The sequence below is a fragment of the Triturus cristatus genome, chromosome 4_2, assembly GCF_964204655.1.
Source record: "Triturus cristatus chromosome 4_2, aTriCri1.1, whole genome shotgun sequence".
NCBI classification, from domain to species: domain Eukaryota; kingdom Metazoa; phylum Chordata; class Amphibia; order Caudata; family Salamandridae; genus Triturus; species Triturus cristatus.
Window position 1 is genome coordinate 659,046,750 of NC_140586.1, and position 16,586 is coordinate 659,063,335.

A 16,586-nucleotide genomic window follows, 5' to 3' on the forward strand; every position below is an offset into this window, starting at 1 on the left:
CGCTTCGGCAGTTTTGGATTCAGCTCAATCTTCTCCTTTGACAGAAGGTCAAAGGGAAAAGAAGCCTGTAGTTCTTCCTGCTGTCCCCAATCCTTCCAAAGTGGTTTCGGCTGGCGCTAATTGTATAGCCCCAATAAGTGACAAGATAGAGGTAATAGTAACATCTCCTCTCATTCCCAAATCCGAAATTCCATCTCTCTTTCCGATATTCTCCTTGCCATCAAGCAAAGAAGAGGAGATTCCCAAAGTAAATACTGGATTGATGGGAAAAGTGAGTCCCCTGAAACACAAAAAGATTAGAATGAAGAAGAGGAAACCCATCCGAAGATTCGCTAAAAAAAGACAGAGGAAACTTCTTTTTGATAAGAATGCTGAATTAAGTCTAGAAGATTCTCCGCAGGTGGAGCAGTCTCCTACCTCTCATGTAGAAGCTAGGGTTGTCTCGCCTAAAGAAGACGCCCCTTCCTCTGGTCTAGGTCCTATAAGCTTTACCAATCCTTTCCTCCCCAAGGTTTCCCACCCTTCCGCCAATCCTTTTTCAGCATATTGTAATGTTAAAGCAGGATCTTGCCAAGTTATTTCTAAGGTTACCTCTTCTTCTGTCATCCCGTCCCCTACTTCCCTAAATCTTTCAGCAAGACCCTTTCAGGTTCCATCCTCAATGACAGTTATTCTCCCAAAAGAAAAAATAAATGTGGATACTTTATATCTTGATTTTTCTCCCTTATTTGAACCAGATTTAATTTTAAATAGATCTGCCCTACTGATCTGTTTTAAAGAGATCGAAAGTTTGAAATTAATTCAAACGTCCGATTTAGATATTGTATTTCTCCTTAACTCCTGGAAACCAATAAGATCAACAAGGGTGAAATTCCATTCGAAAGTTGTGTTAAATCTTGTTCTACAGTGGGCAGAGGAATTACAAGTTAGAGGGATAGATGTCATGCCACACTTTGGGGAAAAATGTACTCAAAGTATTCTCGCCAATTCTTCACTATCACTTCCCTCTAATACGGGTGTGCTGTTGTCGGATTGGTCTAATCTCAGATCAGAGGACCTAAAAATTTGTGTGGCTAGGAATGAAAGGCTAGTTTCATACAAAAACCCTCCCCTTAAGCAGACAGTGAAGGATGACCAATCTAAATGGAGTTGGTTACCTGGAGTTCTAGCGAGTAAATCTGCTCCCTGTTCTAAACAACATTCCAATTTTTAACAGAGAGCTGAAATTTATCTCATGGAACACTGCCGGATTCAAGGATTATAAGGAGAAATTGGGTTTCTTGCATTCTCAAAAGGCAGATATAATCTGTTTGCAAGAAACCTGGGTTGAAGGAAGATTAGCTTTGGAAAAAGACTATTTTATTTTGGAATACAGCGCAACCAGCACTAGAAGAGGCCATGCTAAGGGAGGGTTAGCATGCTTGTTATCTAACAGATTGCAATGGAACTATTCACACTATCTAGATCCAGGGAAACTGTTTCAAGCAATAACCCTAAAAGATGTATTTGAGGATTGCCCTAATAGATTGTTGATTGTGGTTAACATTTATATTCCCCCCAATTGTAGTTTTAATGCTGGTTTAAAAACTTTGTTCACTTTTTTAACTAAAGCGTTGGATGTCTCCCCAACTCCGCATGTGTTAATGTTTGGGGACTTAAATTGTAATATATCTAACTGTGGGTCGGAGTTGTTTAGAAATATTCAATTGGAAGAGTCTTTGAATATACCATCTGCCCAGTTTCCCTCCAAAATTAAAACTAACAAAAGAGGTAAACTTATCTTAGATGGTTTACTTAAAGTTGAATGCTTAATAGTAAATGGGAGGCTTCCGTCTGACACCCCGGCAGCTTATACTCGTAAATCTAATAAGGGAAAATCTATTATTGATTTTATCATGGTAGATTATGCCGGTTTTCACCTACTGAAGGATATGAAGGTCATTGAGTCTATTCTTAGTGACCATAATGCATTGATGCTTTCTGTCTCCGTTAATCTTCAGAAAGTGGATCCGTGGAGTCTGGATATAGATTTTGTGAATTTTGATTCCAGCTCAGGGAAATGTTTTTGGAACCCTTGTACTGTTGAAAATGTGGTGCCTCTTTTGTATTTTACTGTTGAGAATTTACCCCTCTGGGAAGGGAGAGAGCTGTTGAGTTTTATTAATTTTTTAGATTCTGTAACTGCTAGTGCAAAAAAGAAACCAGGTGTGAAACAATCCCTCGTAGTCCCTCATCCTCTACGGGCTATAAATAGAGAAATAAACAAAGTGGTAAGGGGACAAGGTTAAGGCCCGTTTAAAACGTTCTAAGGAAGATGCCCTCTGGATTCAACTGAGGGAAGCTTCTTATAATGGCCAAGCCAAGACATTCTGGTCCTTAATCGGCAAAGGTTGTGGTACCAGAGCCAGTCCTACGCCTATTGCCATTGAGGAACAGGTGTGGGTTCATTATATCGAGAAGTTGTACAGTAACAATAATTCTCAAGTTTTTAATGTTGAATCTGATAATGTCTCACGTATACTTGACTGTCCAACGGAAAAGGAAATTGAATGTGCCATTAAGAATATGCGCTCCTCTGGTGCGATGGGTCCTGATAAAATCCCAATTTCAGTATTAAAACACCAGAGTGAACTTTGGAGTAAAATACTCTTTCCAGTGTTTAAATTTTGTTTTTCAAGTGGAACAGTCCCCCCCTCCTGGAAAGGAAGTATTATTGTCCCTTTATATAAAAAAGGGGCAAGAGATCTACCGCAAAATTACCGTCAAATCGCTTTGCTTGATGCCATTGGTAAGGTTTTTGCAAAATGTGTGCTTACTTTAATGAATCAATGGGTATCTGAACATAAAATCCTTCCCATGGAGCAAACAGGTTTCAGACAAAATCATGGAACTTTAGACAACCTGACTGCATTGCAAGTTATTAATGAAAAATATGTGAAAGTCCGTGGTGGTCAGGTATATGGCGCCTTTATTGACTTCTCCACCGCCTTTGATAAAGTAGATAGAATTTTGCTGTGGAGAAAGTTATTTAACTTAGGTATGCCCCCATTCCTGATTAAGTTAATTCGCGCCCTTTACTCTGACACCTGGTGCAGAGTTCTACTTGGAGGTGAACGTGGTGTATCTAAATTAATTCCCACTTCCAATGGGTTGAAGCAAGGTTGCCTTTTGGCTCCATTGCTATTTTCCTTATATACAGTTGATTTACCCGTCACACTTTCTGCTTGCGCCGGTATTGCCCCGTCCTTGGGTGGAGTTCCAATTGCATGCCTTATGTATGCAGACGACATCCTGATTTTGGATCTCACCCCAAAGGGCCTGAACAATCGGTTGCAAGCACTCTCTGAATATGCGGAAAGTCATTTCTTATCAATAAACACGGCAAAAAGCAAAGTGATTTGCTTCTCTGGTAGAAAGAAGCCTAAATGCCTTAATTATCCATGGGTTGTGGGGGGGAAAAAACTGGAATGTGTGAAATCTTACACCTTCCTAGGTAAAATTGTCACTTATAATTTAAGTGACAAATTACACATTGACAATAACTCTCGGAAGGCTATTTCTCAGGGAAAGAGTTTAGTTTCCCTGTATAAAGCCACAGGTAGAAGGCATTTTTCTATTCTTTTAGATGTTTTCAGAGCGAAAGTTCCGGCCTCCCTGTTATACGGAATTGAGTTAATTGATGTAAAAAAGTGGAGTTTTTTAAACTCTGCGGAAGGGAAAATTTTACGCAGTTTAATGTCTGTAGGTACAGCAAATTCGACTGCTTCCTTGAGACAGGAACTGGGTTTACGTAGCAGCTGGGTTCAAGGTCTGGCAAGTATCATACGTTGGGTAGTAGCATTATCTAAAGGTGAACCTAATACCTTAAGAGATCTTATAAAAAATGAATTATTAGGATCTTTTAATGATTTCTCCCTGATTGTAAAAAACTTCAGATTTGCCGTGCTGCAATTGAAATTGGATGAGGAGACTTTATTTTTATTATCCTCTCATCAATTAAAAACTGTTCTGAAGTCAGCCTCCTGGGAATTGGGGTTTTGTCAGGATAGAGACTTCTGTTTAGCGAAAAAAGGTGGTTCGCCTGTTATCGAATCTTATACCCTGCGGAAAGCTCAACCGTATATGTATTGGAACATCTCCCATGGCGTCAGACGCCTTGTGTACTTATTAAGACATAATTTGCTTCCGCTGAAAGTTCTACATGCCAGCTGGTATGGTCATTCGGCATGCTGTGATCTTTGTCAATTGTATGATCAGGACTTAGATCATGTCATGTTTGTTTGTCCTGCACTGATGTCTTGCAGGCGTAGATGGTTAAGACCAATTTGCTTACAACTCAACATATTATCTGCTTCTTCATTTAAGGCAGCCTTGATTAACCCACCTAATGAAATGTTTGCTTTTAAACTGTACAACTTTTTTAAATGTTTTTTGGACCTGTATTAAGATGTCTCATGTAATTGTGATGGAATAATATTTTATGTATTTCTTGTTTTGTATGTATATGTTGTTTTATGTGGACCTCATAAAGAGTTCCTTATCATAATAAAAATAAAACTTGAAAAACTTGGTTTGGGGTGAATTCATTTAATAGATGTTGATACATTTAAAGAATAAGATGCCACATGGGCTTTAAGGGATTTGTTTTTGTTGCGGTGGTGATTTGAGAACCCATGCTGTTGTATGAGATGTGGAGGAAATGAGAGCACACTCCAACCAAAGCTTACAGCAGAGAACTTTTGCGCCATTATCGAGCAACAAAGACATGTTGCCCAATGAAATGATGGCAATCAAAAGCCATGGGAGTCTGTCGACTGTGCCCACATTTCTGCTGTTGAAGCAGACTGGTGGCATTACTCCCTCTCTACCCTAATACATTAACTCTAATCCTCCTCCTTCTACACAAATCCTTAATTGACACCAGCACATGACTTTATACACGGCCATGGTGCTGGTGCTAGTTCCAATTCTGTCTAATCGAGACCAAATCCTATTAAGTCCATTCTAATTCAATCCATTTTCATTTTAACTAGTATTTGGAAAGCTCTCGTCAAAGATGGCTGCATCCTAATCAGCTAGTGCTTTACAGAGAACGCTTTCGTAACATGGAAGGAGTTGTTATTCTGCTAGATTGTTCTGGGTGAATAAAATACAACGGTTAATGTGACGTTATAGTTAAGTGCTGAAATATTTAAAACCACAAACACACTGCAATTTACAAGCTGATTTACTGAGCTAATTGTAACGTACTCCATCATACACTGCTTTGGACTTCACGCATCACCTCATTCATGATATGTTGAATGACATTATTGATGACATCACAAATAGCATCATTAGTGACATCACTTATAATATATTCATATACAGTATAGAGTTACTGTGTGTACACAGGTGCATAGAATGGAAATAGCGTAAGCCCTCAAAGCAAGTGTATATGTGAAAAGTTATGTGGTGCACCTTTTCAAATCAGTAAAGTTTGGGGTGCAAGTACTACTCCTTCTTAAACAACGTATAGTTTAACTGCACCTCATGTAGTTTACAAAGATATGCTTCAAAGTAGTTTGTGGTTTAAAGCCAAAGCCTCTTGCAAAATGTCAATGTTAAAAGTTTGTTGACAATAGATTATCCACTGGTAGATGCCTGGGAGTGTACCCATGTTAAATATTTGTGATATAGGATTGTAGATAAATTATATGTAACAAGGATGTTTAAAATGTGTGGATGTTTATTTCTGGAACTTTGTTCAAGATTTTGGGGCATGGCAGATTGTTGGATAATTTACTGTAAGGAAATGCTTCTTTTTGTATGGTCACCCCCAAGTTTTTCACCTGATGCTGCTGGTTTTGCGACTCTGAGAGTGCATTGAGGCCTGCTAACCAGAACTCAGTGCTAGTACCCTGACCCTAAAGTGTATTTCGAATTGTCCGTACCCAATTGGAAGTGGCTAACTTACCTGTTTTTCCCTAGTATATCGTACCCTGGTACCCATGGCATGTAAGTTAGAGGAGTACCCCGGGGCTTGTAGCATGGACTGTGCCACCCTGGAGGTCCTCCAAGTAAAACAAGTCCCAGTCCGTCACTGCAGACCGGTATAGTAGTCGCGCACATCTAGCATGACTTTGCCATTGAAAGCAATGACAAAGCCACCACTTCCCCTGCACATGTGTGTAAGTGACCCCTCTGGCAAGCCTACCGAGTCCTAAAGGCAGGGTGCAACATATGGCACGGGCAAGACGTGCACTTAGCATGTCCTGACAGTAAAACAAGCAAAACTGTTGTTTTTCCTGTGGAAAGACTTGATTGCCCAATTGGCAAGTAACGTGTTGCACACTGACCCCTCAGCTGTGATAACTCCTGAACGATGTGACCACAGTAAGCACTCCAAGGTATCAAACAACTCTTTATATTAAGCCTGGCTTAAATCTTGAGTTGAAATTAATGTAACTTGTTGCAGTATGCAGCTTTGGCAAAGCTGCATCTTTGTTGCCCTCAAAACACCTGTGCCTTCCCGGGCACACATGGTGCCTGTTCGACGAGACAGCTTCCTGCCCTCCTGGAAAGATGTGCTAATGACTCCTATGAAGGAGAACAATGAGGGATTGAAGGCCAGGGCGGTGTCACCGCCCTCCTGCAGGATGCCACTTGGGTGTTAACTGCAAAAGGCATGATTTAAAGGTGAAGCTGCCTTTGAAGGGCAGATGTGTAACCCTTGTTGAGGTAGACAAACTGGCACGCGAAACAGAGAAGGGAAACCATTTTCCAAAGCTGTTTCCCCAAGGGCATGTAACCCTGAGGTAGCCACACATTGATGGTGGGCTAGAGAGGTCTGAACACCAAGAGAGGGGTCTCTCCATTTTGGGAGTGGGCAGAATGGTGCATCCTGTCGTAGCCAGATGCCATACTCCACAGGAAATGGTCACCAGGAGGGAGGATCCTGGCAACCCATTATCTATCGACCGCACCCTGCCCTGAAAGCACTTTACGAGCGTATAACGATGGCCCCGTGGCAGCCAGACCTCCGTTCTCGGAGGACTGCCCTGCTGCACTGAGAGCCTAGCAAAGAGAGGCTGCACTGATGAGAACTGCACTTGTTGGCTAGTGATGAGATGGACTGTGCTTGCCATGTCCTGCTCAAGGAGAAGCTATCTCCAGAGCCCAGTCAAGCCAAGAGAACTCCAAGGGCCAGCTGACTGGCCTCCTGTTTGAAGCAGAGGGACAAAACAGCTGACGAAGCCTGCTGGGGCAAGTTGGTAGCCTAAAGTCTTCAGGTTGCTACCACTGTCGCTGTGCAGCACCGAGGACCTAGACCCGACACACAGAAGTGCTGTCAGAGTTGCTGGGGACCTCGGAAGATGAGTTATCCACCCAGGAAGGATTGGCCTGTGACCACAACAATGGGCTATTGGTAGTCCAGTGGCAAATGAACTTTGGCCTGACTGTAGAGGACTTTGTGGGACGTTGACCGTTCAGCCAGGACCCCCTCCCCATCTTCGTGGTCCGAGAAATCCGTGCAGGAAGACCCCCAATGACCGCATTGCATCCATAGCATCCTTGGAGTGTCATCAGCATCCTTCTTGCCTGGCATAAGGACCACTCCAAAGGGATCCATTGCAATGCAGCAAAAGCGCCTGGAACTGGTCAAGGAGCTTCTTCTGTGAATGTAACTGTTCTTAAGGACCTTTGGTAGTCCCCCTTACTTTCTCCCTGCCAGAGTCGATTGCCCCAGGTACTTCTAAGCAACTGCATTGTAACTACCCTACATTTACTGTGAACAAGTGTCTAAGTGTCCAATTCGTTAACGTTGGCAAGGCTTGCTCGCAGTTGAGTGAAATTGTTTTGATTTGCTGTTTTCACTATGGGAGAAGGTGTCTTATCAGTGGTGAATGCATACCTGTCAACCTTCTGACTTAAATTTTGGGTTATATGAAGCCTTTAAGAAGGTCATATTAAGGTGAATAGTGTACAAATTATATTTTGGCGGATGTTCAGGGTTCTAAAAGAGGGTGACCACAGGTCTATAGAGGCATCTTATTTGTTAGTTGGATGAATATCAGTAAAATGAGGGTGACTTCATAGATATGGTATGTGTCCAGCATGTTGTCAAATGTTACGTCCATTATCACGTGATTGATGATAGAAAATTGCCCATAGGTGTAGACTGTTGAATAACTTCAACTCCACAAACCTTATTAGACACTTTCTCAATGACTGGATGATATCATAAGTGATGTCATCAATTATGTACTTTGAGATGTCATCAGTGATGTAATTTAACATGTCCTGGGTGATGCAATATGTGAGGACTTAAGCAGGGTAAGGCCGGATGCAACATCTATTTAGCTCAATAAAGTATAACTTGTAAATTTCTGCATTTTTTTTGTTAGTTTTTAAACGTTATATTTAATCTTATTTCAACACTTAACTCTACCGTCACTTTAACCTTTTATTTGTGAATTTCTTTTTTTTAACGTAAATTAAGACATTATTACCATACCGAACTATAACATAACTTTAACCTTCGATTTTTTTTCATTGAATGTCTGTAGTTCTTTTTTTTTAATCATTTTCGAACTTGAACATAGGTCCAACGATCTTGGGCTACCTGCAGTCAACTCCACCACTGCATCTTTGGTCATATGCAGTGGGAGGCTGCATCCAATCTGCCCCACCACTCCACTTGCAGCCAGCCACACAGAGTGAAGGTTGGCTTAAAAGCCTCAAGCCACATCCTGCGCTCAACCACTCTGCCTGCCGCCATCCCCTGCTGCAAACAGGCTTCGGCAACGAGCGGGGTGGTTCACCATAAGGTCTGGCCTTTTGCTGTCACAGCGGGGGTATGCGCAGGCCTGGCCACTCCCCAGTCCTGTGCCCAACCCCATATATTACACAAACCCCCTCTGCACACAGCATTAAGCAGTGTGTAGGTGAAAGCTGGCCCTGCCACAACCCACTGCAGGCAGCCAACTGCCCTTCGCACAGCCTACAGTTTACCAATGGCAGTTGACTGCAGGGTAGTGTCTATGATCCAGACCTTTCTATTTGTTCTCTTTTTTTGGTACTACTGTATCAGAGAGGATGCTACTACGCTGGTTACTGCTGTACCAGCCCCCTTAAATTATTTGATAAATGGCCCTTTGGGGCACCGGTCTGACCACCTTGTCTCTTACGAGCTTTTCCATTAAAAAATTATTATAATTTTGCAGGACTCTGGGACCATCTTCCTGAGTCCTGTAATGATGGTAGCAATATTTGAATTTTGACTTGCAGCCTGCCAGTCAGATCACTCGCTGATGTGCTGCTAACAACGCCATAAAAAAATGGTGGACGGAAGAAAAAGCTTACAAATTTTCCAATAGGAATTAAAATGGGAAATTGACCCCCCTCTTTTTCTTGGTCTTCACTTGCAAATCATTGTGAACCTTTACATAAAGGAGCCAATGTGGATGAACTTTGGGTTTTCTTCTTTGGAAAGCTTTGTACAGATACATCAATCAGTGCCAAATTTATTAGCCAAACAAACAAAACTCTTCCTAATGAAACTCTCATCAAACTATACACAGTGGCGACTGCAACAGTTTAAAATAAACATATATATACACACCCATATTTAATTTCCTTATTACTTGTGACGTCTACACCCACTTGTAACAATGAAATGACATTGCTACTCAACTGTAAGAATTGATAACAGTGGAGTTGTTGCATCACAGTACTTGCTGCTAGAGCCAGCAACCAAGTTAAAAGGCAGGCCATGGAGCATTGTTAAAGCTGCAGTTTAAACAAGGCATTTAAAGAGAAAACTGGATTTTCATTCTTCTGAGCTGGTTTTTCTCAGAGGACCGCTGATGAGCAATAAGATTATATTTGCAGGTTTATTTTTAACATATTACAGGAAAGAAAGAATAGCTCTGCATTTATTCACACATTGAGAGCCCCCATCATTCTTTTAATCAGACTAACATTAAACTGTTTCCACTAACTTTCTGCAACAGTTTACAAACTGCTTGTTGATGTGTTTAATCTCACACTAGAGTCTGCTTTTATTCTTCATGTCTGCAACTATACTATCTGTTACACAAGAAATATAAAAGACCAAGGATCTAATCAGTTTGAGGGAAGGGTAATGGTGACCATGTAGTATGAAGAATAAAATACCTTCTGTTGTACATTTTAAGGATATTGCAAGCCACCTTCGAGGTCCATGACCTTATAAAGGAACTTGAACTACAGGCTTATTCCACCGTATGGTCACTGAACTCCTTGGTGACTAGCAGTATGTGCAGAAGGGGGTATTTTATCTCATGTATAAAGGATACATTTCAGGTAACTGTATAATATGGTCCGATATTGCCACTGATGAGAACTAGTGAAATCATTACCCACCGACAAGGAAAAATGCAGGGTGGTTTGTAAATGTCACCAGACCCCCAAAATGACAATGTTACACATGGTGACAGTTATGCATTTTTATATTACATCTTTGTTTTGGGGTAGTTAACTTCTTCAAAGTGCAGCTAGCAATATGCATTGATTGTGTTAAAATAATCAGATTTTATTTACCATAAATTGTTGTAAAACAATGGCCAGTGATGAGGACCAGTACATTTAGGAAATTTTGTGGCAGCAATGTTTACTGCATGATTATGGGTTTACCATATTTGTCACTTAGGTTGCAAATTTCATCAAAAATTTTGTTTCTAGCTTATATGGGTGAAACTAACGCTGTCAGAGAATGTGCCACATAATTTGAATTTTTTTCTCATACGTTAGATAACCTTGCTGAATAATTTGGTCCTCCATGCCACATTATACAAGTAGACCAGACAATGTTAAAGCCCCACAGAATGGTTCAGGAGCTATCTTTATGGTTGCACCGAAACCCAAGTCGGCGAAGTGACCTGAGTGACCTTCCTGCCAGACCCGACTGTAGTGTTTTGTTACCAACAATGCATATATAAAGGACCCCCTGTTAAGACTAAGAGTCTCCTAGGGCAAGGCAAATAGCAAATATGAATCTAAACACCCTAGGCAGTCTAGATATTACATGTACATAGTAATAACAACAATAACATATTCAAAAGGGAAATCAGTGTGCACATTATTTATGAAAACATGTTTTTATTTTATGTAAATTTAAAAAAATGTATCTTCATTGAAGCCAATGATATAGGCATAATCTCAATTTAAATATATGTGTTTTGTTACCAATGCACCGGTGCCCACGTTGCAGACCGACAAATGTCTAGAATAGGTACCTCTAGCACCAAAGCTGTTGTAGCAGCAGCCTTGCTGTTTTAGAATGAACCGTAAAGTTAACACAGATGTAGCCAAATTATCACATTCAAAAGTGGCTATGTTGGTGTCTTAATCAACAGTTTTAAAACATTTATTCACAAATAATGAAAAGAAACAACAAAATATACGCAATAAGTGAGCTAGACGTGACGGGGTAATTGGAAATCAGCCGATTTCCTTACCACAGGCAAGTGTCTTAAAAGTGAAAATGTAAATATGTAAAAGTCACAATGAACAAGACATCTTTTACTCCACATATATGAAAAATTATAGTATAGAGTTAAGATGTGGAGCCGGGATAAGGCAATGAAGGAATATCAGGTCAGTCCGCGAAGCCGTGAATGAATGCGCCGCTGTCCGTGATGCACGATAGATAGGGCCTTATCCCGGCTCCTTTCCATACCGGACCCCGGTTGGTTACTGGCTACCCAGCTAACACGCCCCTAATTGGACGGCTTATTGTTCTACTCGTTAAATCCTCGCCTTTTCCTACTCTGAAGCTACCCACGTCCAATCTAGGCCATTGGTTCCCGCTCCCTTGACGTGGCCATCGCCATACTATCCTACAGACCGTGGCTCTATTAATACAGGGCTACTTCCCAGGCAATTTGTTCTATTATTCAGTCCTTTTGATGATCCCAGAATCCCCTCTTGTGATCGAAACGTCTTCGACACCTAAATCTTAACTTAAGTCCCTTTTAAGTCACTTGCCTGTTGTAAGGAAATCGGCTGATTTCCAATTACCCCGTCACGTCTAGCTCACTTATTGCGTATATTTTGCTGTTTGTTTTCATTATTTGTGAATAAATGTCTTAATACTGTCGATTAAGACACCAACATAGCCACTTTTGAATGTGATAATTTGGCTACATCTGTGTTAACTTTTTCTCTAAAGGGACCACTGTCACTTAAAACTACTACTGGCCTAGATCCCTCGTTTGACTTTAAAGGGTTTCCTTTTCTCTAGTCTTATGTTTTAGAATAAACCAGCAGGCTTTAAGGGGGTTTCTTCTTGGCAAGTGGACAGATTTTGGTACAGGCACTGTCCACCTTGACATGGTCCTCTTCTGTACCATATTGCATTTCTTTGCCCCAGAAAACCCAACATACAGCTCACTGACAGGCGAGCAATGAAGGAAGGTACAACCTTGGAAAGGAATGTTGCCAGGGTCCTTGGTACCAATTTGTCTGGCATGAAGGTAATGCAGGGCGGTTGCACCAAAAGCACCCACAGTTCATTCATGCAGATGTAATTTCAATGATCAAGATGGTTTTCACTATTAAGAAACCTAGGAACAGCCATGCGTAGGCTCATAGGGAGTGCCTATGAGGGATGTCAAGACCAAATTCGGGTCCCTTTGAGGCATAGCAAACGATTTGGGGTAAAACAAGTGAGTGAAGCATTTTATAAAATGCTTCGCAACCAAGGACTTACACAAAGACAGTCAGTCAGGTAAACACAAACATTTTGAAACAGCCAACAAATAACCTTTTACTGCACTTACTGCAAGGCCCTGCTGGGCTAATGAAAGAACAAACCAAAGAACACCAGAAATATTGGCTTGTAAGGAGTTGCTGTTACGAACACCACACTAAGCAACATATTTGTCCGAGCACCCAGCATAGACAGGACAGCGTATAGGGTGTCTAGCTGCATTTAATAACATCAACCAGCTCGTTCAGCAAGTCTAATGAACTTCGCCACAAATGGAGGTGTACATTTTGGAGACTCAGATGCAGCCCCCTGTCCTTCTGCTGAGACAGTGGAAGCCTCATTGGGGGACAAATACTCAGTCTCAAGAGTTCTGGATACCACATATTCCTGGTCCAGTCCTGGATAATAAGGATGACTTGGGCATTGTCCTTTTTTTATCTATTAAATCATTTTATTGATTCAAACAACAAAAACATAAATCAAGCACTGTAAATGATAAATCTTTCCACACCATAGTATGATTAATACCTCTTCCTCCCCCGACCCTCCCATCCCCAGTTTATTCTCCAACAGCGTTTGGCAAGACCACGGTAGCCTGCTGTCCACATTCAGCCACTGTGTCAGGGGCATTGCAGATATGACTTCTGTACTCATTCCATCATCCCCAAATCTTACCCCAATTCTCCAGCCAGCCCCGACCCTTCTAGAGAACCCTTTCAGCTAGCATGCACTGGTCTATATTGTGATTCCATCTATCTACTTGGTACTTGTTCTGCTCCCCTTGTCCTGGCAATGTTATGTTTTGCAATAGCCAACCCTAGGGTCAACCATATGCGGTCTATTTGGAGATGGTCTGTTCAATTCCAAACATTCAAAATGCACCATTTTGCTGTTGGGGCCAGGGGAGATCCACAGATCCCACTCACACACTCAATCATCAACTCCCACAAGCCCTGTATCTTCGGGCACTCACAAATCGTGTGATAAAATGTAGCTATGTTGTGACAGCCTCTTCTACAACTGGTTTCTGTTGTCCTAGCCGACCTTTAATTGTATTAGGTGAAAAGTTGATCGTATGGTCACCTCTGTAGGGGAGGGCATAGCTTCTTGCCATTCATCATCTTCGAGGTCCTGGGTCCACTGCGCACGCAGGCGCACCAGGGCGGCGGGCACATTGTGAATTAGTTTGGCCCTGCTCTGCCAGAAAGTGCTTTGGAGGAATACACCTTAGATGGTGAACTTGTCTGCAAGATAAGCGGGGGTGCTGGTAATGATGGCTTTCTAATTGATACAGCTAGTTTTTATGATGATGAAGGTTTGCAAAGGAAGCCATTGCAGTTCCATCAGGATGAGAGTGAAATGGTCCTATTTCTTCAGCTCTACCATGCCACAGTGGCTCTGGAGAGCAACAGCTGGAAAAAGCTTAATCGTTACCATAGACAAATGACTTTTACATCTAGTTATTATTACTGTTGACTTCTGGTTCTCTTCAGTCTTCAGAAACTGTGTGCGTTTTGGACGATAGCAAAAACATCCTAGTGATATGTGCTTTTTATAATGGAAGGATGTTCTGTCCAAGTTTTTCTCTTTGACTTTTCTAAACTAGTTACTAGCTTGATTCCACCTTACACCTCATGCCTTCCACCACCCTCACTCTTTCTTAACCTGTTTTGTTCGTTTGTTGCTGTTTCACTGTCTTTTTTCTTTCCCTTTCTGCCTTTCTTTTTCTCGCTGTCGGTTAAGATTTGATGGTGAAAACAAATCTTGGTCCCCAAAACGATTGCCGGTGTTCTTCACTTTTTGAGTGTGTGTGTGTGAGAGAGAGAGAGAGAGAGAGAGAGAGAGAGACACAAACTATAAACAGTGGCCCTGAAAGTCTCAGATATAATCCATTTAGAAATGGTTGTAACACAAATCACTTTCATTTTAGCCAACTTTTTTCAAACAGAGCCATAATTCTTGTGTTCGGCAAACAGAGACACAAACTTGGTTTAATTAGGTAATTTACTTGTTGTTATTTAACCAATCGCACAGCCTTTTCTAATCGTGAATCCAGTTGTGCTTTTCCACAAAATGTTTTCTTTTTGAGAAATAGAAATTTTGAAATTGCGTGATTTAGACAAATAGTTATGGAATTAAAACTGTGCATCTCAGGGAAATATTGTATTCTTACTTGATGTTATTTGACAGGTTTTCTTCATTCTTTCTAGTGTTACAACACCACTACTGAACAAATGCAGATGATAACATAAAACGTTTTTTTGCCTAATGTTGAGAAATATTTCACGATTTTTTTTTACTTGCTTTTATGGCAGTTACCTTTTCCTGCTCACTTAGACAGCATTGTTTACTTTCCTACTGATAACTAATCTATGACTCAACTTTGTTCGCAGTTTGTTTGGATTGCATAAGAAGGTCATCAACATGGTACACAACCTGCTGTCCAGCCATGACTCGGATCCGAGGTACTCTGACCCGGAGGTCAAGGCCCGCGTGGCCTTGCTGTATCTTCCCCTGATTGGCATTGTCATGGAGACGTTTCCCCAGCTCTACGATTTCACAGGTATTTTCTTCACTTTGAAGTTCACTGACATGAAATGATGCTCACATGTAAGTCATGTTACAAAGAGATAAAAAATAGATGAGTAACCTGCATTATCATCCCTGCAGGGGGTCTATGTATGATTATCAGGGGTGTGTGCCTGACTGTCTCACTAACGCTGCCGAAATTCATTTAGAGCCTGGATTTCTCATGTTGTGACCCTCAGTCCAGGTACAGCATTACTAACTGAGACTGCAACAGTTTCTCAGCATTGACTACACCGCAGATTCACATGAAGCCTGCTGGGGAAAACATTCTTTCATTGGCATCGTATGTTAAATAATTGTGCACGTTTACATTTCTGACCAGTTTTGATCTCAAGCTGTCCATATTATAATCTTTTAGTACTACAAGCTGTATTTTTATCGGAAAATTGCCACATTCTGTAACTATTGCTGTGCGCATTGACTCCTTTCGGTTGATCAGAGAGTTTTTTGGGTGATTCTGTCATGCATAGATGTCTCAAGTGGTCTAACGTGGGCATCAGTTTGAAAAATATATGTATTGTTGTAGGATCAGATCATCGAAGTAGCTGACCATCCCTCTGCACCAGTATTATGGACAGATCAGTTGCCTCCTATTCGGCTTTATCTCCACAGCGCAAATATCAATGGAGGCCACCGTTCTGTCTGTGCCCTGTTTGTGCTTTATGCACTCGCCTGCTTTGCCTACTAGTCACTAGGTCCCCTCATGCTTCAGCCTCGTCCAGCACTCACCCCAGTGGCAAACAATTATACTCGTCTAATGACGATGTCTGGCCACCAAATGACCTCACACATGCTCCTGGCTCCATCAATTCTCCTGCAATTCGCTTTGGACTTTCCTACATGTTTCACTTGCAATAATCTTGACTATCTATTGCTAAGAGTCCAGGTTACAGCCTAGCTTCATTGCCTGGATATTCCTTGCTTTCTAGCAGTCTGCCTCACCAGTTAATAGCAGCATAGTTCCGCTAGGCTTCAGTGTCATTCACAAGAAAAGTTCAGGTGGCCAAGGTGGTAGCTTGATATTCTGCCACATTTAATCAGTCACTTGCTCTGCCCTCTCTCTGAATCATCGGTGCTCCGGTACTCTCTATCCAGGTCCTCTTCTTTGCATTTGCTAATCATTCACAGCTAACTGACTCCTTATCTACCATCAGTGGGGCTGTTGCACATGTAGCAGCTCACCTTCTAATCTCCTACTTAAACACCATATTTCAGACATTTTTAGCATTTGGGTTGCCTGGTTCACCCTATCCAACTGTAACAT

General features: G+C 41.5%; 1 protein-coding gene across 13 annotated transcripts in view; it reads left to right on the forward strand.

Moving 5' to 3' along the window:
- The window catches only part of DOCK7 (dedicator of cytokinesis 7), an 888,535-nt gene that overhangs the window by 594,714 nt on the left and 277,235 nt on the right, over window positions 1-16,586 (forward strand). For all 13 annotated transcript variants that reach the window (XM_085602421.1, XM_085602422.1, XM_085602423.1 and 10 more), the window contains one exon: window positions 15,127-15,296. In XM_085602421.1, coding sequence (XP_085458547.1) covers window positions 15,127-15,296 — 170 coding nt within the window. The remainder of the gene's footprint in view (window positions 1-15,126; window positions 15,297-16,586) is intronic.